A 22,585-nucleotide genomic window follows, 5' to 3' on the forward strand; every position below is an offset into this window, starting at 1 on the left:
CATTCACATTCAATGCTTTTTTTTTTCTTTCTTAGAACTAATCTTTTGATCCTTTTTTTTTTTTTTTTTTTTACGATGGCTTTAGCATTTTGGTGTGTTGTTGTTGTTTGTTTTTTTCCATTAAAAAAAATGGATGGATTTTTAAAGTGAAGCTGTGCAGGGCAAGGTAACCCAAGAGCAGTATATACGTTCCTTCCGTTTATTTCCCTGCTGGAGGAGCAGCAACTGGGAATATGTGTTGCTGGGGGGTGGACCGACCTGGTATTAAAGTAAACCTGTTAGCTTGGGGAAAGCACGTTTTTATTCAAATATTATAATAAAAATATCCAAAAATACCAAGAAATGTTACAATTACAACACATCACATCTGCCTTTCTTTCCCTGTGCTTTGAGGGCTGTCATCACGGGTCCAGACAAGGGTAAAGCTGGCCATACACGGATCAAATTTTGGTCAGTTCCTACTGAAGTTCGTCTCGTGGACAGCCCTGCCGGACCCACCGGCACTGACTCTTAAAAATTCATTTTTTTCTCTCTGGCCTGAAATTCCCAGCTGTACGGCACAGAAGCAAACACTGTTTGGGTATTCTGACAGCCACGGGTGTCTTCTGTCGGGATACAATAACTGTCGCTACAGATTCATCCATCCATGCTGTTATAATGTTTAATCCACCATCTTTATGCCCAGTGTCAACAGACGTGTGTCAGATGATGGTTTTTCATTCTAATACAAATCTGTTAATGCAAAATTGTCCTTGCTGCCAGGAGCCGAAAATCATGCAGTCATTAATGATCATGAACTCTTACATACAGGCATGTCTCCAGACCAGGACTAGAACAAGATGGCACTGGGGATCCCCTAGTTATTATGCACTCTGCTCTCCAAATTGGGCTGACTAGTGTCATATATAGTAAGCAGATGGGAAGCATTTGGCTAAACTAGTTAGACTGTAAGCTACTTTGAGAAAAAGGTGTGATATGATTGATTTGTGGACACCGCAATTTCTTGAATAATTTATATATTTTTTTTAAATCAAAAAATGTATGACGGTTTCCTAGCTGGCACACATAAATCACTAGAGGGTCATGCTCTTGCTGTTGGATTCATAATATATTATTTATTCTGGAGACTTCTAGCAGGTGGATTGGGAACATGCAGAGTATCGAGCGGAATTGGAATAGAGACAGAATTATGGTGGTGAGATGTTGTCAAAGTACCCGAGAGATATGAGAAGCCAGTGGCCGACTCCACTCACAAGGCTCCATCTAGATATTAATTACTGCCAGGTCAGAAAGAATGTCCTGGACCAACCAACTCGGTACACATTCAGATTTTATGGCATGGCTTCTCATAGCACTGGCCAAAATCATTGATCTAAATTTCTTCCTGGGCTCTCCAGATGTGCACCACTCGATCCTTTCCCAGCACCTCTGTGAAGAGAAAGGGGTTGTAAAGGTTTGTGTTTTTCCACCTTAATGTATCCTGTGCATTAAGGTAAAAAAACACCTTGCTGTCACGGGCCCCCCGTCCCCTGTTTTTTACTTACCTGAGCACATTCACCTGCTGTGCGCGTCCCCCTGGCGTCCTCTTCTCCATGGAGTCTGGCCGTTGATTGGATAGATTGATAGCAGCGCAGCCATTGGCTTCCACTGCTGTCAATCACATCCAATGACGCGGCCGCCGGGGGGCAGGACCGAGTCATACACCCTGTGTCTATGAACGCAACGTGTATGACAGGGAGCGCACCCGCATGCTAACCCCCTCGGGAAAGAGCTTCCCAGAGGGGGTTAGCTTTAGCAGGGAGAAGCCGAGAAAGCCGCCGTGGGACCCCAGAACAGGAGAATCGGAGCCACTCTGTGCAAAACTAACTGCACACTGGAGGCAAGTATGACCTGTTTGTTATTTAAAAAAAAAATAAAAATCAGACCCATAAACCCCTTTAAAGAAAACCCGTGCCAAGATCAATCCCGAAGCTGCCATTGCCAGCATCTCCATCTGCAAATACTAGTTCCCTGGCTGGCAGCACAATCCTCTGGCTTCAATACTTTGGGAGTCATTTCCCACAATAAAGATGCAAGCTAGGTGTTGCATACAGTGAGGAAAATAATCATTTAGATCCCCTGCAGATTTAGTTTGCACACTTACAAAGAAATTGGGGATCTATCATTTTTATCACAGGTGTATTTTAAATGATAGAGACAGAATATCAACCAAAAATCCAGAAAAACACATAAAACTAATTTTATAAATTAAGTTACAGTTCAGTGAGTAAAAAAAGTATTTGATCCCCAAGAAAAACATGACTTAGTACTTGGTGGAGAAACCCGTGTTGGCAAGCACAGAGGTAAGACGTTTCTGGTAGTTGGTTATCAGGTTTGCACACATCTCAGGAGGGATTTTGGTCCACTCTTCTTTAGAGGTCGACCGATATATTGGCCGGCCGATATATCAGCAATATTTCACCTTTTTTAAGAAATCGGACAATTATGTAAAAAAAATCCCTCCTGAGATGTGTGCAAACCTGGTAACCAAGTACCAGAAACGTCTTACCTCTGTGCTTACCAACAAGGGTTTCTCCGCCAAGTCATGTTTTGCTTGGGGAACAAATATTTATTTTACTCACTGAACTGCGACTTAATTTATAACGTTTGTATCTAATGTTTTTTTTCAGGATTTTTGGTTGATATTCTGTCTCTATCATTTAAAATACACCTATGATAAACAATTATAGACCCTTCATTTCTTTCTACGTGGGCAAACTTACAGAATCTGTAGGGGATCAAATAATTATTTTCCCTACTGTATTTACTGACTTCATATGCCAAATGCTTGTTCCAGGTCAGTGGCTCTGATGTCGGGATGAATCGCGTTGCCAGCAAACTAGCATTTTCTAGTCCAGGGATCTTCAAACTACGGCCCTCTAGCTGTGGTGAAACTACACTTCCCATGAGGCATTGTAAAAATCTGACATTCACAGACATGACTAGGCATTATGGGAATTGTAGTTCCTGAACAACTCTAGGGCCATAGTTTGAAGACCCCTGTTCTAGACTGAGGTCTGTGGTTGCAGCACCAGTATTTTTTTCAGCATATTTCCTGTAACCACACTGCCAAATCGCAAAACTATCCAATAGCTAATGTCCGTCTAAATATTTTCATAAGCATACAGGGTGCCAGTAGACGCACTTATGGAGGCTTATGCCTGAATTGGTCTGTACAGCAGACAGAACAATGGACGGATCATTATATTTGTTCAGGCAGCTTTCAGAATTGCAAGCCTATAAATAATTTACTTGTGCTTCTTTAAAATTGCATTATCAGTGGGTATGGTCTTTTTCCAATACACAGACATGTTTCATTTTGAATAAAGAGGCTTTTTAAATGACTGGTGATATATTTTATCAGCAGTAAGCTAGCAATGACATCAAGAATAAAAAAAATAATTAAAAAAATCATCATTAAAATTGGCGAAGCTGATAAATTGGTACAACCATCATACCAACTTTTGAATTTCCAAATGAGGGACACTTGAGGGAGAAAGTGATCTGCGGTGTGTGCAGTGCGACTCGGCAAAAAGTGGGTCTGACCAAACTTTAACAGTGCGAGGGGCTTGAATGCCATTGTTAAATAAAACCTGGGCTTCCTTGTACCTATAAAACAAGCTTTGATTTGCTCTACCACAAGCATTAGTCTCAGACACACACAAACCCCAGCACAATCATTAAATAAAAAATAAACAAAAAAAACGCTTTCATTGCATATGATTTTGCATGCACTCAAAATATACAAAGAGCCAACACATTGACCCCACCCTAAAGAAGAACTTCATTAAAATAGTCAGGGACTGCATGGCAACCAGCAACTGTTAAGACAATGAACACTCTGGTGAGAAGTATATAATGTACAGTATTGTGTATATTGTGCAGGAGTCTGTAAGGCAGAGCACAGGAGTTGGGATGTGCCACACACAGAGTTCTGCTGTCAGTGCAGCATCCAGGAGTGTGTAATGCACAGAATGCAGGGGTCAGGAGTTTGTAATGCACAGAATGCAGGGGTCAGCAGTGTGTAATGCACATAATGCAGGGGTCAGCAGTGTGTAATGCACATAATGCAGGGGTCAGCAGTGTGTAATGCACATAATGCAGGGATCAGGAGTGTGTAATGCACATAACGCAGGGGATCAGGTGTATGTAATGCACAGAATGCAGGGATCAGGAGTGTGTAATGCACAGAATGCAGGGATCAGGAGTGTGTAATGCACAGAATGCAGGGATCAGGAGTGTGTAATGCACAGAATGCAGGGATCAGGAGTGTGTAATGCACAGAATGCAGGGATCAGGAGTGTGTAATGCACAGAATGCAGGGATCAGGAGTGTGTAATGCACAGAATGCAGGGATCAGGAGTGTGTAATGCACAGAATGCAGGGATCAGGAGTGTGTAATGCACAGAATGCAGGGATCAGGAGTGTGTAATGCACAGAATGCAGGGGTCAGCAGTCTGTAATGCACATAATGCAGGGATCAGGAGTGTGTAATGCACATAATGCAGGGATCAGGAGTGTGTAATGCACAGAATGCAGGGGTCAGCAGTCTGTAATGCACATAATGCAGGGATCAGGAGCGTGTAATGCACATAATGCAGGGATCAGGAGTGTGTAATGCACAGAATGCAGGGATCAGGTGTATGTAATGCAAGGGTCAGGAGTGGGAAATGCACAGAATGAAAGGGAAAGGAGTGTGTAATGCACAGAATGAAAGGGAAAGGAGTGTGTAATGCACAGAATGAAAGGGAAAGGAGTGTGTATTGCACAGAATGAAAGGGAAAGGAGTGTGTAATGCACAGAATGAAAGGGAAAGGAGTGTGTAATGCACAGAATGAAAGGGAAAGGAGTGTGTAATGCACAGAATGAAAGGGAAAGGAGTGTGTAATGCACAGAATGAAAGGGAAAGGAGTGTGTAATGCACAGAATGAAAGGGAAAGGAGTGTGTAATGCACAGAATGAAAGGGAAAGGAGTGTGTAATGCACAGAATGAAAGGGAAAGGAGTGTGTAATGCACAGAATGAAAGGGAAAGGAGTGTGTAATGCACAGAATGAAAGGGAAAGAAGTGTGTATTGCACAGAATGAAGGGGTCAGGTGTGTGTGTGTGTGTGTGTGTGTGTGTAATGCCCCCCCCCCCCCCAATACTCCTCTCCATTCCAATACAAATCCTCCCCCACCCGATTCCTCTCACCAAATTCCCCAAATGTATTCCTCCAGCAAAATGTCTTTCCCCTTCAAACCCCCTCAATCCCCCTTCTAGCAAAGAGTCTCCTTTTCCTACTTTAGCATTAACCCTCTCCCCAAATTCTCCTGCCCAGCACAACCCCTCTGGCACAAATACCCCACACTCAAATCCCTTCCTAACACAAATCCCATACTTCTACCACAAATTCTCAAATACATGGTTTTCTGCGTTCCGCGCAAGCGCACGTTTGTGGACATTCTGATCTGAATGGAGCCTGGGTTTCCAAAAAGGAAAGTCGCACAGATGTTTTGTTGCTTGAGGAAATATTTTTACTTTTGGTTTTTCGTTTGTAAATTTTTTATATGTTTTTATATTGAATTGATATTGGTTAATAAGCCTGCAGTGGATCTTCAAGCTTTTTGTTGCGCCTATAATGAAAAGTCATTAAACAAACATGAAAGTAGCTAATAAAGTGTTGTTAGGCACAGTGAGTGTGAGCAGAGCACACTGCATTATTACAATGGGGGTGCAGCGCAGTCTAATCTAGGCTCTGCCCTGCCATTTGTAGTTTAAAGGGATGACACATCTGTATTGGCCTGACTCCCAAGCTGTCTGATGTTGTTTTCTTGCTTGATGGTAGCAGTTCTCCCTTTGAAGTGTTTCTCTTCTCTGTCAATTAGTGTTCCCTGGTTTCCAGAAATAAAATGTGCTTAGGGTAGAGCCTGGACCTAAATCCTTGTGCTGCTCTAGGAACCTGGCATACGGTGAAGTCCTGTTTATAGAATAGTATCTGGCTAAGCCGTGGTGTATTTCATCTGGCTGCCATGCCTAGAATAAGCAGCTGTGTAAGCAGCGGGAGTGGTAGTTCCTGCTATAGGAACAATACACAATGTACAATCTGTTTTACATAACTATTATATTGAAGAGCATGCAGAGCATATTAAATGTGTATAGGACATGGCTTATATGTTTTTGCCGGTGTTATTGGGAATCATATGGCAAAGTACTGTAGAGTTGGAGACACTTAGTACATTTTTCGGGATATGCTTTTCATACATGTGCTATGCATGTCAAGCTGTGATATTTGTATCTCTCTAAAACGTGTCCTGTACTTGGATAATCATAGGATCTAAGCTGGTTTCCCCTTAAAGGGGTTTTAAAGGGAAAACTTTTTTTAACCACTTCCATACTGGGCCTATTTTGGCACCTCTCTCCAACATGCAAAAATCATAATTTGTTTGCTAGAAAATTACTCGGAACCCCCAAACACTATATATGTTTTTTTTAGCAGACGCCCTAGGGAATAAAATGGCGGTCATTGCAACTTTTTATCTCGCACGGTATTTGCGCAATCATTTTTCAAACACCCTTTTTTTGGGGGAAAAAACGGTTTCGTGAATTAAAAAATAACAAAACCGTAAAGTTAGCCCAATTTTTCTGTATAATGTTGAAGTTACGCCGAGTAAATAGATACCTAACATGTCACGCTTTAAAATTGCGCACACTCATGGAATGGCGCCAAACTTCAGTACTTAAAAATCTCCATAGGCGTTGCTTAATTTTTTTTTTTTTTTTACGGGTTACCAGTTTAGAGTTACAGAGGAAGTCTAGTGCTAGAATTGTTGCTGGAGCTCTAACGCACGCGGCGATACCTCACGTGTGGTTTGAGCAGCGTTTACATATGTGGGCGGGACTTGCGTGTGTGTTCGCTTCTGAGCGCGAGCTACTGGGGATAGGGGCGTTTAAAAAAAAAAAAAAGTTTTTTGTTTTTTTTACTTAATCTATTTTATTTTTACACTTTTTTTTTTTTTTTTTCTTATTTTTTTTTGATCACTTTTATTTCTATTACAAGGAATGTAAACATCCCTTGTAATAGGAATGGTTTGTGACAGGTACTCTTTATGGAGAGAGGCGGGGTCAATAAGACCCCACATCTCTCCTCCAGGCTGGAAAGCATGAGATTGTGAAAACAAATTCACAGATCTCATGCTTTCAGCCGCGATTGCTGCTTTGTTTACATTCCGGTACCCGGGTGTGACGTCAAAACAACACGCCCAGGCCTCCGACGATCATAGAGATGACTGGTGACCATCTGGTCACCAGTCACCTCTATGCCTCCCATCCGACAGATCGTTTCTCCAGGTCTCCAATGGCACGGGAGAGCCCGGAGAAGCACCGGATGGCGGCGGGAGGGGGGGGACGTCCCCTCCCGCCGTCTATAAGAACGATCAAGCGGCGGAACTGCCGCTGTGATCATTCTTATGGTGAACAGAATCGCCAGCTGAAGAGATGGATATCTGAATGATGCCTGTAGCTGCAGGCAACTTTCAGATATCACCACTGAAAGTCCAGGACGTCGTATGACATCCTTGGGCGGAAAGTGGTTATCTAAAGTGGAACTTTACCCATAACAACTTGATAAAAAATAAAATAAAACATTCTACATTCTAATAATTATGCTACCAAAATTTGTGTGTGCTGTAAATTGCCTCCAGCATTGCTCTTGTTTCTACTTGCTGAAGGCTGCCATTTTGCTGATGTTCAGGGCCCCTGAACAGCAGTAAATTATAAAGTGGAAATAAACCCATCGATTTAACAGGTTCAAAAAATGTTGGCGATCCTAGCATTCCAGGAATGTAACTGTCACATTTGCTTGTGTCCAAAACCAAACCATCAAATAGCTAGTGTCATAACTGATCATATGTGCAGCACCATGGCAGTTGCAGATCAAACAGAAGCGGCTTCCTTAGGATAGGAGGGTTTTATTTCCGCTTTAAGGCTGTCAGCAGATCGGCCTCTAAAAACTCAGTAGTGCCTAAAAATAGAGAGCAACTGAACATGTGCAGAGCAGGGTGAGACAGTGTATTCCTGGATGTAAACAGTATAGACCTTTTATTTTTAATGTTTTACATATCTATACCTGCAATAGGGGCCAGTCTGAAGTGATCGAGCAGGACTGAATTTTCTATCTAAAGTTCCACTTTAATGCATTCTCTGCATTAGAATTAAGCTGCAGATGAAAAAAAAAAAACATTTTACTCACCCTTAATGTAATGGCTACAACTGAACTGACATTTATAAAAGTAGCCTCATTTAAAATGTAGTTTGTTTTGATCTCTCCAAGTGTAAAGAAAACCTTGCTCACCCTGACCATAACCATTACCACTAAACTGTCATTTATAAAAAGTAGCCTTGTGCACAAACCTCCTCTATGACCTCACATATCTCTATTACATGTCTACTCTTGTCATCTGGGAATTATATTTGGTCGGTGGACCCATGTTATAGTGCCATGTCATTGTCAGTGGACCCATGTTATAGTGCCATGTCATGTTATGATCAGTGTACTCATGTTATAGTGTCATGGTCAGTGTACTCATGTTATAGTGTCATGTCATGTCATAGTCAGTGGACCAGTGTTGTAGTGTCATGTCATGTTATGGTCGGTGGACCCATGATATAGTGTTAATGGTCAGTGGACCCATGTTAGTGTCGTGTCATGTTATGTTATGGAAAGTGGACCCATGTTATAGTGTCATGTTATGGTCAGTGGATCCATGTTATAGTGCCATGTCATGTTATGGTCGGTGGACCCATGGTATAGTGTCATGTTATGGTCAGTGGATCCATGTTATAGTGCCATGTCATGTTATGGTCGGTGGACCCATGGTATAGTGTCATGTTATGGTCGGTGGATCCATGTTATAGTGCCATGTCATGTTATGGTCGGTGGACCCATGGTATAGTGTCATGTTATGGTCAGTGGATCCATGTTATAGTGCCATGTCATGTTATGGTCGGTGGACCCATGGTATAGTGTCATGTTATGGTCAGTGGATCCATGTTATAGTGCCATGTCATGTTATGGTCGGTGGACCCATGGTATAGTGTCATGTTATGGTCGGTGGATCCATGTTATAGTGCCATGTCATGTTATGGTCGGTGGACCCATGGTATAGTGTCATGTTATGGTCAGTGGATCCATGTTATAGTGCCATGTCATGTTATGGTCGGTGGACCCATGGTATAGTGTCATGTCATGGTCAGTGGATCCATGGTATAGTTTAATGTTATGGTCAGGGGATCCATGTTATAGGGTCATGTTATGGTCGGTGGACCCATGGTATAGTGTTAGGTCACGTTATGGTCGGTGGACCCATGGTATAGTGTTAGGTCACGTTATGGTCAGTGGATCCATGTTATAGTGCCATGTCATGTTATGGTCGGTGGACCCATGGTATAGTGCCATGTCATGTTATGGTCAGTGGACCCATGGTATAGTGCCATGTCATGTTATGGTCGGTGGACCCATGGTATAGTGTCATGTTATGGTCGGTGGATCCATGTTATAGTGCCATGTCATGTTATGGTCGGTGGACCCATGGTATAGTGTGATGTTATGGTCAGTGGATCCATGTTATAGTGCCATGTCATGTTATGGTCGGTGGACCCATGGTATAGTGCCATGTCATGTTATGGTCGGTGGACCCATGGTATAGTGTCATGTTATGGTCAGTGGATCCATGCTAAATTGGTGGCATTATGCAGAAGAGAAAATTGGGCTGCAGGGGCCGTCTTCCCTCCCTGGAACAATGGGGTGAACAGGTAGTATTCTGTCCCTTCTCCTGCAGGCTAAGGTTGTACCTGTACTTGCGTATGTCCTCTGTAATACGACTGGCTTCTGATTTGTAATTGTTGAGACAGAAGCTAGAAGTGTACCAATTCTAATGCATTTTGGTACGTTTTCTTCTACAGAAGGAAACAGGTTTTGAATGGTAATCCATCTTCCAGCAGTAGAATCCCCCCATCCTGATTACTTCACACTGATTACCCAAGTTATCATTGGCTTTTTGAACTGTCAATCCAGTGACATTAACTGTGTCCCGAAAACTAGTCACCTTCAGATTCCATCTTGTACGCTCTACCTAGAAACTTATTTCACAGACACTGATTCTCCTGTAAGGATTTATCATCCAGTTCATGGTGCTCGCTTATCAAACTGACACACAACATTGCCTTACACAAGAAAAAAGGGCACAAAACTGGCAGCAAAAATGATATTTTGCATGGCTGTATTTACAGTGCAGCCTGCATTCAGCCTCAGTCCTGGTTTATTTCATAATGCGAGTGCTTGGTGGATAGTAAATCATTGTTTTCTTTTGTTTGTGGAAAACAAACTGAAGCAACACAAATACTCATATACTGCTTATTTTTTTTTGGGGGGGGGGGTGGCAGAGAAGCACTCCAACCCCATCAACTCCACCCCCTTTAAGCGGCCCGCGGCATGGACACATTTCCCCCTTCGCCTTTGTCTCCTTTCTGTTCCTTCTAAGCTCTTGGCATCCAATAGGATCGTCTGACACTTTAACCAATAGGGAAACTGGTCTCACGACACGCTTCCTGATTGGCGGGGAGGAACTTTAGAGTGAAAATAGCGAAAATGTATTTGCCATTGTCACACAACTGGGTGGCATCTGCAAACGAGCCCACCCTTTTTTGAAGCCTATTGGAGCCTTTGGCTCTAATCAGGTTCTTTTAAACCCCCCCCCCCCATTGGTATACATAGTCCGGTGCCCTGATATGTAGAGCAGGGGGCCGGGCACATGAAGGGGGGGGGGGTGGCGACACCCGTGCGCTCTTTATGGACAGGCCACCACTGCTCCTATTGCATCTCTTCTAGAACACATATCTTGTCCTATGCTGGCAACTGTACCCATGTGTGATCTCACCATATCTTTTTAGTCCCCATTGTTGGCTGTTCTGCAGAATTTTGTTAGTGTGTACGTCTAGCTACAGTGCATTGAAAAAGTATTCGTACCCCTTGATAGTGTCCACATTTTGTCATGTTACAGACAAAAAACGTATTTTTGGGGGATTTTATGTGATGGACCAACACAAAGTGGCACATAATTGTGAAGTGGAAGGAAAATTATAAATGATTTTAAAAATGTTTTATAAATATGTGAAAAGTGTGGCGTGCATTTTGTATTTAGCCCCCCTGAGTCAATACTTTGTAGAACGAACTTTCGCTGCAATTACAGCTGCAAGTCTTTTTGGGGATGTCTCTACCAGCTTTAAACATCTAGAGTGAAATTTTTGTCCATTCTTCTTCTTTTGCAAAATAGCCCAAGCTCTGTCAGATTGGATGGAGAGCGTCTGTGAACAGCAATTTTCAAGTCTTGCCACAGATTCTCAATTGGATTTAGGTCTGGACTTTGACTGGACCATTCTAACACATGAGAATGCTTTGATTCTAAACCATTCTATTGTAGCTCTGATTGAATGTTTAGGGTCGTTGTCCTGCTGGAAGGTGAACCTCTGCCCTAGTCTCAAGTCTCTACAAGGTTTTCTTCTAAGAATGCCCTGTATTTGGCTGTGACCAGCTTCCCTGTTCAAGCAAAGCATCCCCACAACATGATGCTGTCCCCACCATGTTTCATGGTGGGGATGGTGTATTCAGAGTGATGTGCATTTTTAGTTTTGCTTTTAGGCAAAAAGTTAAATTTTAATCTCTTCTGACCAGAGCACCTTTTTCCACATGTTTGCTGTGTCCCCCACATGGCTTCTCGCGAACTGCAAACAGGACGTCTTATGGCTTTCTTTCAACAATGGCTTTCTTCTTGCCACTCTTCCATAAAGACCAGATTTGTGCACAACTAATAGTTGTCCTGTGGACAGATTCTCCCACCTGAGCTGTGGATCTCTGCAGCTCCTCCAAAGTCACCATCGGGCCTCTTGGCTACTTCTCTGATTAATGCTCTCCTTTCCCCGCTTGTTAGTTTAGGTGGACGGCCATGTCTTGGTAGGTTTGCAGTTGTACCATATTCTTTCCATTTTCGAATGATGGCTAGAACAGTGCTCCGTGAGATGTTCAGAAGTTGGGATATTTATTTATAACCTAACCCTGCTTTAAACTTCTTCACAACTTTGTTTCTGACCTATCTGGTGTGTTCCTAGGGCCTTATTATGCTGTTTGTTCACCAACGTTCTCTCTGAGGGCTTCACAGAACAGCTATATTTATACTGAGAATAAGTTACACACAGGTAGACTCAGAAGGGTAACTTCTGAAAGCAATTGGTTCCACTAGATTTTAGTTAAGGGCATCAGAGTAAAGGGGGCAGAATACAAATGCATGCCACACTTTTGAGATATTTATTTGTAAAAAAAATTATAAAAACTTTTATCATTTTCCTTCCACTTCACAATTATGTGCCACTTTGTGTTGGTCTATCATATAAAATCCCAATAAAATACATTTACGTTTTTAGTTGTAACATGACAAAATGTGGAAAATTTCAAGGGGTATGAATTCTTTTTCAAGGCACTGTAACTATTAGGAAGATGAACGCTACTTCTGATTGGTTGGCCTGGGGCAGAGCATTCGGTTTTGGGAGCGTGTATGAGGTGCCAAAATAATTAGAAATTTCCTGTTGGTGGGAATGTTTAAGTGATTTGTCTAACTTAATAATTTAACTCTGCAGGAAATATTTTGACACCATTGCTTTGTTGGCTTAATAATAATTCTGTGTGATAATATTAGGTTTAAAATGTGATTTCCTTTAGGGCACAGTCACAAGGCTCTGAGCCCCATACAGTAGTGTATCCTTTTTGGCTATATGGATGAGTCTCTACAGCTGATGAGTATCGGTTCACTTATATAGGCTGCCTGCACGCATCGGCATGCTAGTGCAAAACGATAAATGGCTCCTCACACTGTACAAGGCTGAGCGTTCATGTGAATGAGCCCATGTTGGCTATTGGCATTCAGCAAAGGCCTCTTTAGGAATCGATCAAAGAACATCTGGAAAATGTGCGACTTCCATGATGCGCTTCTGGTAGAGAATCAGAAATCCGCAGGCGCCAGATAAGGGGGGTATGGAGGATGCTGCTTGGATACCGGATTGAACTGGCAGTACCAGGCCTCATCCCCTGTGACGATGGTTCGTATTGTAGAAAGGATGAATCCTGGTCACACATGGTAATGAAATCTCCAGAGGTTTCCATCAGTTTTGCCTTCTGTTTGTCGGCTTGTGTGGCACAAACCAGGAACAGTTCTTTCTCTTACCCAAATCTTCGCAGACGATGGTGCGCACCGTGTCCTTGGTAAAGCCCAATTCCTCGGCCATCAATCAGATCAGTCGACGATCTCGTGCCAGCATTTGTCGCACTCGCTTGATCATGTGTGGGGTTCTGCTTATTGACGACCGATCCGAATGTGGTTCATCCTCAGTCGTGTTTGTTCTCGTTGCGAAAGAGTTTGAACCAGTCGTAAACAAATTTTCTGCTCAGTTTCTATCCCCTACACTTGCACCAACATTTCATGCGTCTCCGTCGCCATTTTTCCCAATTTGTAGCAGAACTAGATGTTCACTCGTTGCTCCATTGCACTGTAACCCTACCTCTCACACTGACTATGTTCAACTGCCCGCATCGGGTTTACCCGACGGTCACATGTACTCCATGCTGAGTGGCGCTTCTCAACGTGTCTTTGGTTAGCAATGTGTGGGCACCTGGCCCATGTTGCCGTTAAGATATCGGACCATTCGCCAAACTTGTTGGACCTCGTACTTCACCTCTCTACCTCCATCCTGTCTATATTGGACAAGGAATTTGCTTCATCCTCTCTGTCAGATGAGCAGGGAGATGATCTAGGAAACAGCTTTGCTGTCCAGGAAGTAATAACGCTAAACCAAAAAGCAGCAGAACGATCTTACTGACTAGCAGAGGGGTGTGTTGCAAGTATGTGGCCAGAATTCCAAATCTTCTGGAAAGTAAAATGGTAAACCTATGTATGTTGATCATGCATTAGCGGTTTGCTTAGAGTTCTAAGCTATGTATATTTCTCAGAAAAGACCAGCCTTTTCCCTATTTATGCAGTTATATGTTTGAGGCCAAAATCCATCTGTAGCCTCTCCATTCCTCTAAACGGCAGCAGCTATTCTGAAATCTGACTGAAACGCATTGAGCAGATTAATGTTTTGAAGGGCATGTAACCAAAGTTGTGATTTTCTGTAGAAAGGACTGGTCATTTAATGATTGCAATGGCTGGCGACCAATTACTGACTTCTCATAAGTACCATATTCCAGAGGTTTAAGTCCTGCTGCCAGTATTGATATAGCAATGTAAACTGTTGAGGCTGTTGTTTAAATAGAACTGTATTTAGCTAATATGACTTGGATTAAGATCAGCTGACGTTTTAGGAGCCAGTCCTGCAGAAATCCAAGATTCCTAAAGTTCGGGCACTTTTCCTCCCATGTGCTTTGCCATTAGTCTTAATCATTTCACATGTCTGTTCCATGGCACGCAGTTTGTGGACTTGTACAGTGGTCTCTTTGTACGTCTGACATGACTGGACCTGACAGGAGGGTTGAGAAAATCTTGGCTAACAAAGGTGGATTCCTTTCTGCTGTATACCTTATACATGTTTCTGCTCTTTTTATGTCATCATCATTTTTTTTTTTTTTTTTGGGGGTTATTAAGTTGAAAAAAAAAAAATATTTGCTCTGACCTAATAATTTGCAATTAAAGTATTCACTTTGATGCACCCCATAAATTGTAAACAACGTATTTTATATATGCTGTACATTGTTTCATTAATTGAGAATATCAAGTGATTTTAAAAGGCCCTAGCCTTTGACACCAGTGCTTGCAGTTCCAGTGCGTTCTAGAAAAAAAAAGTAGAACATGCTGCATTTTTCCTGCACTGGAACACTGTAAAATGCACTGGAACACACATGTCCTTATTTAAAGTTAAGAAAAAAAGAGGGTGAAAAAATGCTCAAAGTGCATGCAGAAAAGCATCTGGAACGTATCCGCACTGCGTTTCTATGGTGTGAACTGGCCCTTGAAAAGCAATTTGTGAAAAAAATAAAAATCGTAGATAACGCTTTAGCAAATTAAGTCATGGCTTAAGTCATCTTAGTTAACTTAATATAATGTAAATGTATTTACAAATATAAAAAAAAATGCATGTTTTAGGTGTTCATTCTCACCTGTGATTACAGTGAGACGGCATGTTTTTGTGGTTTACAACTGTGGAATCTCAGGTATATGCAAACAGCTGCAGACGGGAAGTCAGTACAGAGCAATGACAGGCTGACGGGAGCTGCCGTTGTCCACATGTAGCCACACATCCAGCAGTTACCTGTGGGTAGAAAGAAATGATCAGTGCTGAATGTATACAGATTTCATCTACAGATGGTTTTGTAGATGGTGCGAAAAGGTAATTTATGGTTGCTGTTGGACCCCTTTCACCCCGAGGCACTTTGCAGACGCTTTAATGCAAAAAATAGCGTCTTCAAAGTGCCCTGAAAGAGCGGCTCCATTCACTCCAGTGGGAAAGCCCAAGGGCTTTCCCACTGGAGCGGTGCGCTGGAAGGATGTTAAAAAATGTCCTGCAAGCCACATCTTTGGAGTGGTGCGTACACCTCTCCTCCACCGCTCCTTGAAATGAATGGGCAGCACGGCCGAACCGCCGGCAAATCGCTGCTGCAGCGGCACTTTGTGGGTAGTTTTAACCCTTTTTCGACTGCTAGCAGGGGTTAAAGGCGCCCCGCTAGTGGCCGAATACCTTCGCAAAAATGACGGTAAAAATGATAGATGTTTTACAGCCACCCGCGCGCCCCAGTGTGAAAGCAGCATTAACCTTGCTTCTGAATAGCAAAAGTCTACTTGCTTTATTTTTTTTGTATTTACAAAGGTATTTTCTACATATATAAAACAATCCTAACCTTGATTTCTGTCTGTTTACAGAAGAAGTAGACTACAACACATTCGGGTCAGCCACTTTGAATAGAAGGAAGAAAAATGCTCTGGTGGCATTACGAAATGACAGCCTCCGCCACAAGAAACCACACATTAACATCAGTATGCCTCATGATTTTAGACCAGTGTCCTCCATCATTGATGTGGATATCCTTCCAGAAACACACAGACGAGTAAGACTATACAGACATGGATGTGAAAAGCCTCTAGGATTTTATATCCGAGATGGAACTAGTGTTCGGGTGACCCCCCATGGTCTGGAGAAAGTGCCAGGAATCTTCATTTCCAGAATGGTACCAGGAGGCTTGGCGGAGAGCACTGGTCTGCTGGCTGTGAACGATGAGGTTCTGGAGGTAAATGGTATTGAGGTAGCTGGGAAGACTCTTGATCAGGTCACAGATATGATGATCGCAAACAGCCACAATCTAATCATTACGGTTAAGCCAGCCAACCAAAGAAACAATGTTATCCGGAGCAGCCGGATGTCTGGCAGCTCTGGTCAGTCTACAGACAGCACGGCCAGTCACCATAGCTTGCCGTCGGCTCACCTACTACAGAATTTTAACCCAGATGAAATGGAGAGTGACGATGATGCAGATATTGTTATTGAAGGTAGCCTTGAGCCTCGCAACATTCCCAAATCTCACAGCCTACCGTCGGGAAGCCTTTCACGGATCAATGGCACCAGCCTTAGCCACAGGTTAGAAAGAGACTTGACTCTTAACCATTCTGGGCGTGAGAGTAATGGAAGTATCCACAAAATTCTGAGCAGCTTGAAGGCTGACCCAAGGAACAGCTTGGTCATACCCAAAGGAGGCATCGAGGAAGATGGCACTGTTATTACACTTTAAACATACTGCCTGTTGCTATTGGCATATAGTTCAGTGTTGAACATGCAGGATACATGTTGGACCTTTTTAAAGAAAAAAAAAAACTTTCAAACCTGAACACTTACGTGCGAGTTAGATATTGAGTGGTACCTAATGAAATCTTTATTTTTTAGTTTTATTCTATTACTGGAAAGTGGTTTGCTTTGACACTGTCTTATACCTGTGTAATAAAAGAAAAAAAACCTCAGCTGCCCTTTCCTGCACAGGTTCCATTACCAAAGCATCTCTTCATACCAAGCCCTAATGGATTTGTATTTTCTTTTTTTTTCCCCCCAAGGCCACCCTTTGGACAAAATGGCACTGGGTTATTCTACAAGCCCCCCCGGTATTTCTGTGGTACATATTTTTACTTATTTGCTTGTAAATATCTTGCAACAGGCTAAAAATGATGTCATTTTACAATCCCTGTTGCCGTCTATTTTAAAGAAAAAAAGCAAGTCTGTGCAACTTGCATGATGAAAACTTAGCTCAACGCCACCACCTGCTGGTCAAAGGTGGTAAACAAAAGACGAGTAATGTGAAATCTGACCCAACCAGAGAAGTTCATTCACAATCCATTTGTTATGTCTCTGTGAATATTGTGGCTTTACAATCACATGCTGCCTACATCAGAAACAATCTATTCTTCTTAGAACACTAGTGAAAAATTCCGTGAACTGGGCTTCCGTTATCTCACAGTGCCTTGTTTGTGTAATACACTGTGGGACCTTAAGGAGTTATTGGAAAGGCCTAAACACTCTCCCCCAATGAACAATTCTAATCGATCACTGTTAAAACGATTGATCACCTGTGTACTGTACATGAATGACAAAGGTATTTTTTATTCTTGGTGAATGCTGTCTGTACTATACAATAAATGTTATTTTACAGAGATATTTTTTATGAACAGAAGAAAAGTTAAATTATAAGTATCAATTGCCCCTTTTTAGATATGGTACTAACAGGTTGGAAACGAACGTGTTCGGTTTATCCGATTGCCTCCAAAAGATATGATTTAGCTTTATCACCTTTAATCTGTTTGGTCATAACTGTGTCCGAGGTCCTCAAACTTAAAGCACCACTAATATGAAAGATGTTGAATATGTTTGAATTATCTGCTAGGAATTCAATGACAAGAAGTCTTCCCTACAGTGTCTTTTATTTTGTATTCCCTGCTGCAGTGTTCTTCAGAGAACCGGCATACCTCTATGAAAAACAATTAAGGACTTGATTAGTTATTAGGAAAATCTAAAAAACACATTCCATTCTTTTTATTTAAGACTTGGCATGATACAAATTGACAGCTCTTGTTTTTTATTCTTTTGTACTTAAAGGAGTATGATAAATAAAGTCAGAACAATAAACTGCTGTGATTTCTGGTTTGATGTGACTATGGATTATATTCTATAGAGGCTGGCAACTCGGATGCTCTGGAATAAAAGTCCTTTATTGGTTACATGGGTACAGGCTATTTTCTGACGCGTTTCGGCTAAGAAGCCTTCATCAAAGCTTTGAAGGCTTCTTAGCTGAAACGCGTTGGCATATAGCCTGTACCCATGTAACCAATAAAGCATCAGAGTTGCCAGCCCTTTTTGATTCAAGTATTGTATTTATGGGGCTAGAGCACCGGATCACAGTGGGTGGACTTCCATATTGGCAGTGGAGCTGGGGTAACATTTTGTTTCTATTATGTTCTAAAGACAATAATATGACTATCTCTCTGAATATCACAACACACTTTTTTATTTATTTATTTTATTTATTTTTTAAACACAATAAGCTCAACGCCAGTTATAAAACTTCTGCTTGTCTTAGGCTGGGTTCACACTACGGTTTTCCCGTCCGTCAGCCGCATACGATTTATATGAAAAAACGTATGCGGCTGAAACGGACGGGAACGTATGGAACCGCACACATGTGCGTTTTCCATTGACATTAATGTTAAAGGAAAACGTATGCGGTTGCCATACTGTTTTAAAAACGACCGCAAAACCGTGGTTGAACACGGTTTTGGGTACGTTTAAAAAACGTTTTGCCAGCAAATCGTACGCACCCGGATGCATCCGAGTGCATACGATTTGCAATGCATTCTCTATCTATACGTTTTCCCGTCCGGGCCCGTACGTTTTCAATACTGAAATCGTATGCGGCTGACGGACGGGAAAACCGTAGTGTGAACCCAGCCTTAGAGCCATGTACGGTCATCCTGAAAGAAGCCATGGACTATGGCTGAGGCTTTGTGACTATTAGGCTTCATTTCCATGGACGTTTTTACAGCCACTTTTCTGAGCTTTTTTTGCAGCTTAAAAACGGCTCTCCATGTTAGTCTATGGCCTCATGCCCACCATGACTTTTTTGAGCTGTAGATGGCTGAGCTGTTTTTAAGCTGCAAAAGAAAAAAAAGGACCAGTGCGTTCTGAAGCTCCAGCCTTAGAGCTGTAAAAACGGCAGACGTTAAACGCTCAAAAACGCGCAAAAACGCTAAAACCGCTACTGCTGCGTTGTTGAGCTCCAGCTCAAAAAAAAAAAAAAAAAACATGGACAGGCATTTTTAAGCTGTAAAAAAGGCTAAAAAAGTGGCTGTAAAAACGTCCATGGAAATGAAGCCTTAGGCTACACTGGCACCTGTTTGCTTATGGTACTTTAAAATGAAAAGGTGAAATGGTGTTTTGCTTTTATCCACTGGGTCATACAAGGAAGTTATGCCAGGTGTCCCCAACCCCCGGGCAACAGATCGTTGCCGATTCGTGGCCTGTTGCTGGACGAGCTGAACAGCAGGAGATGAACATTTAACGCGGACTGCGCAGGACTATCAGACCGCGCTCACTGTTCACCTCCTGCCGCGTGGCCATGCCCGTGTGTCTTCTCTCGGCTTCTCTGCCCGACCGCCAATGTCATCCTATTAGCAGGGGAGCGGTTGGGAGGTGCTGCAGATTGGAATAAATAGTTCCACCCGCCCCCTGCTAATAGGATGATTATGTCAGCCGGCTGGCAGGCGGAGGAGCTGGGAGAGGACACACGGACTGTTAACAGCCTCTGCCCTGAAGGTAGGAGTCCTTAGCAGGTGAGGCAGAGATTAATGTTAGTGATGAAAAGAGGGGAGAGGGCAGACTGCAGGGGCACTGTAATGTAAAGGGGCACTGTTGCAGTGCCCCTTTACAGTGCAGTCCCCTTTATATCACAGTGTTCCCTTTACAGTGCAGTCCCCCTTTACATCACAGCCCTTTACATCACAGTGCCCCTTTAGTGTAAATGTAATGTACAATACAGTGCCCCCTTTACAGTGCAGTGCCCCTTTACATCAAAGCCCTTTACATTACAGTGCCCCTTTAATGTAAATGTAATGCCCCCTGTAATTAATGTACATTACAGTGCCCCCTTTACAGTGCAGTTCCCCTTTATATCACGTTGCCCTCTTTACATCACAGACCCCCTATAAAGAACAGTCCCCTTTATAGAGCAGTCCCTGTTACATTAATGTAAAGGGGCACTGTAATATAAAGGGGGGGTGATGTGAAGGGGAACTGAGGACACTGTGAGACTGCTGTAAAAGGGGGTTGTGGTGTAAAGGAGATGAGGACAGACTTCATGAATATCGCATCCCCTGACCCACCCACCACAACCACCATGTACAAGTCCAAAGGAGAACGAAGATTTGCGGTCCAAGGACCCAGACTATGGAACGCTCTACCAACCAGCATCCGATTGGAGGTAAACCACATGGCCTTCAGGAGAAAGATCAAGACCCATCTCTTCTGAGGGCCCAGGGAATGGATGCCAAGCGCCCAGAGGCGATTCAGTTCGTATGTGTTGCGCTATATATGTTTCTCACTCACCATCCTCCCCCAGCCCTAGGAAAATTGGCTGCCATGAAACCAGTCCCTGGAGCCAAAAGGGTTGGGGGGACTGCTGCTTTAAGCTTCGGATTACACTCTCACCTATAGAAGGATTGGACAGTTGCAAACAAACTGTAGGCCAACTCCTACTACCTACTACTCTCCCCACACCCAAATGTCTCATGAGCCACTTTGCCACGTGTAGTGCAGCCCATTAAAGTCAACGGGCTGACCTATGTGTGTCACTGGAAAAATATGTGCTCTCGCTACGCTAGGCGTGAATGGGGCCTGGAAGTGAAATTGGTGCATTTACACAAGAACAATGAGGCTTCATTCATATCTGTGTTTCCAAACGTATGGGAAGCCAAATGTGTGCGTTGCCATGCGTTTCAAAAACACTGCAAATACGCACCATGTTTGTCATTGCATGTTAAAGGCACCTCATGTGCAGCAAATGCACCAAAAACTGCACTAACTCGCCATTTAATAAAAGGGCTGGAGCTTCTCTGGGGCAATTGTTTCATGTAGGGCAGCTTATTCAAGTGAGTGGGCTGCCCTATGTGTGACCAATGAAAACGCTCTAAAACAAACACATGCGGGAATTTAAGTTTTTCTAAAAGTGGAAGAGGCCTGAGTGTCATCCACTCCCTCCTATGTACTTGTATAAAGATGACCATACACTATGCAATCTGGTTGTACAATCTCTGTGCAATTTTCTTTAGGTTTACCAGCACTATGAAATGGGAGGACCTGAACGAAATCCATTCAATTTGTATCAAATCAGGCAGGCCCTTGTACTACATAGCTGATGGGAGATCTAAAGGAAATTGTACAATCTGATTGTATAGGATGGTAGTATTGTAATGCAACAAGGAAGTGAAGGCTTCAGGAGATGAAAGCGGAGGAAATGATGGAATCTGAAGATTTTTTTTAAAAATACAAAAAAAAAAACAAGATATTAAACCTCCTGTGGATATAAGGTAAGTGAGAGAAAAGCACACTGGGAGAGATGGGCCAGAAGACTGAAGATCTGCCCTAAAAAGGTGAACTTATCCTTTCAGCTTTGCGCTTGTATGAGTTGTACTAGGTGGCAGTGGTCATATTTTATAATGAATTTGGCCAAATGTTTTGAAGTATAAGTTAACCTTTAAAAATTAAAATACAGTGGAACCTCTGATTACGAGCAAAATCCGTTCCAGGAGAATGCTCGTAATCCAAAGTACTTGCATATCAAAGCGAGTTTCCCCATTGAAGTCAATGGAAATGAAAATAATTTGTTCCGCATTGACTTCAATGGCATGCAATACCGCATGCGGCCAGAGGCGGGGGGCGCCGGAGAACCTCGGAAACAGCTGGAAAGGACTGAGAACACCTCGGCTGACCTCGGAAAGACTTGGGAACGTAGTATTTCTGAGTCTTTCCGAGCGGTGTCGGTCAGCTCTGGCGCCCCCCCACCTCAGGCCAAATGCGGTACTGCACACTGCTTTGGCCTGAATCCTGCTCGTTTTGCGAGACAACACTTGCAAACCAAGTTAGGATTTTACAAAATACAGTGTTCGTATTGCGAAACGCACGTTACTCGCAATCCGAGGTCCCACTGTAAATTATTTTAATTGTGCACTCAACACATGTCCATACACACACTGACAGCACTTTGGTTTGAACCTATGTGCAAGAAGCATTTGAGCTGCATGATCCTCAAAGGACATTACTACTGGGGGTGAGACTGTCTACTTCATAGTATAAAAAAAGTCCATCTAGTTCAACCAATAGAAAAATAAATAAATAACAAGCCTCCATATACACAATTATATACCAACAGTTACAGTGCCTTGAAAAAGTATTCATACCCCGTCAAATGTTCCATATTTTGTCATGTTGCAACCAAA

General features: G+C 42.7%; 1 protein-coding gene across 1 annotated transcript in view; it reads left to right on the plus strand.

Annotated features, from left to right (window-relative positions):
* Positions 1 to 18,228, plus strand: part of PARD6G (par-6 family cell polarity regulator gamma) — a 152,160-nt gene extending 133,932 nt beyond the window's left edge. The window contains exon 3 of the mRNA XM_040353826.1: positions 15,980 to 18,228. Within this exon, the coding sequence (XP_040209760.1) occupies positions 15,980 to 16,842 (863 nt within the window). The 3' untranslated portion in view covers positions 16,843 to 18,228. The remainder of the gene's footprint in view (positions 1 to 15,979) is intronic.
* The last annotated feature ends 4,357 nt before the right edge of the window (positions 18,229 to 22,585 follow it).

The sequence above is a fragment of the Rana temporaria genome, chromosome 5 (genome assembly GCF_905171775.1).
Source record: "Rana temporaria chromosome 5, aRanTem1.1, whole genome shotgun sequence".
NCBI classification, from domain to species: domain Eukaryota; kingdom Metazoa; phylum Chordata; class Amphibia; order Anura; family Ranidae; genus Rana; species Rana temporaria.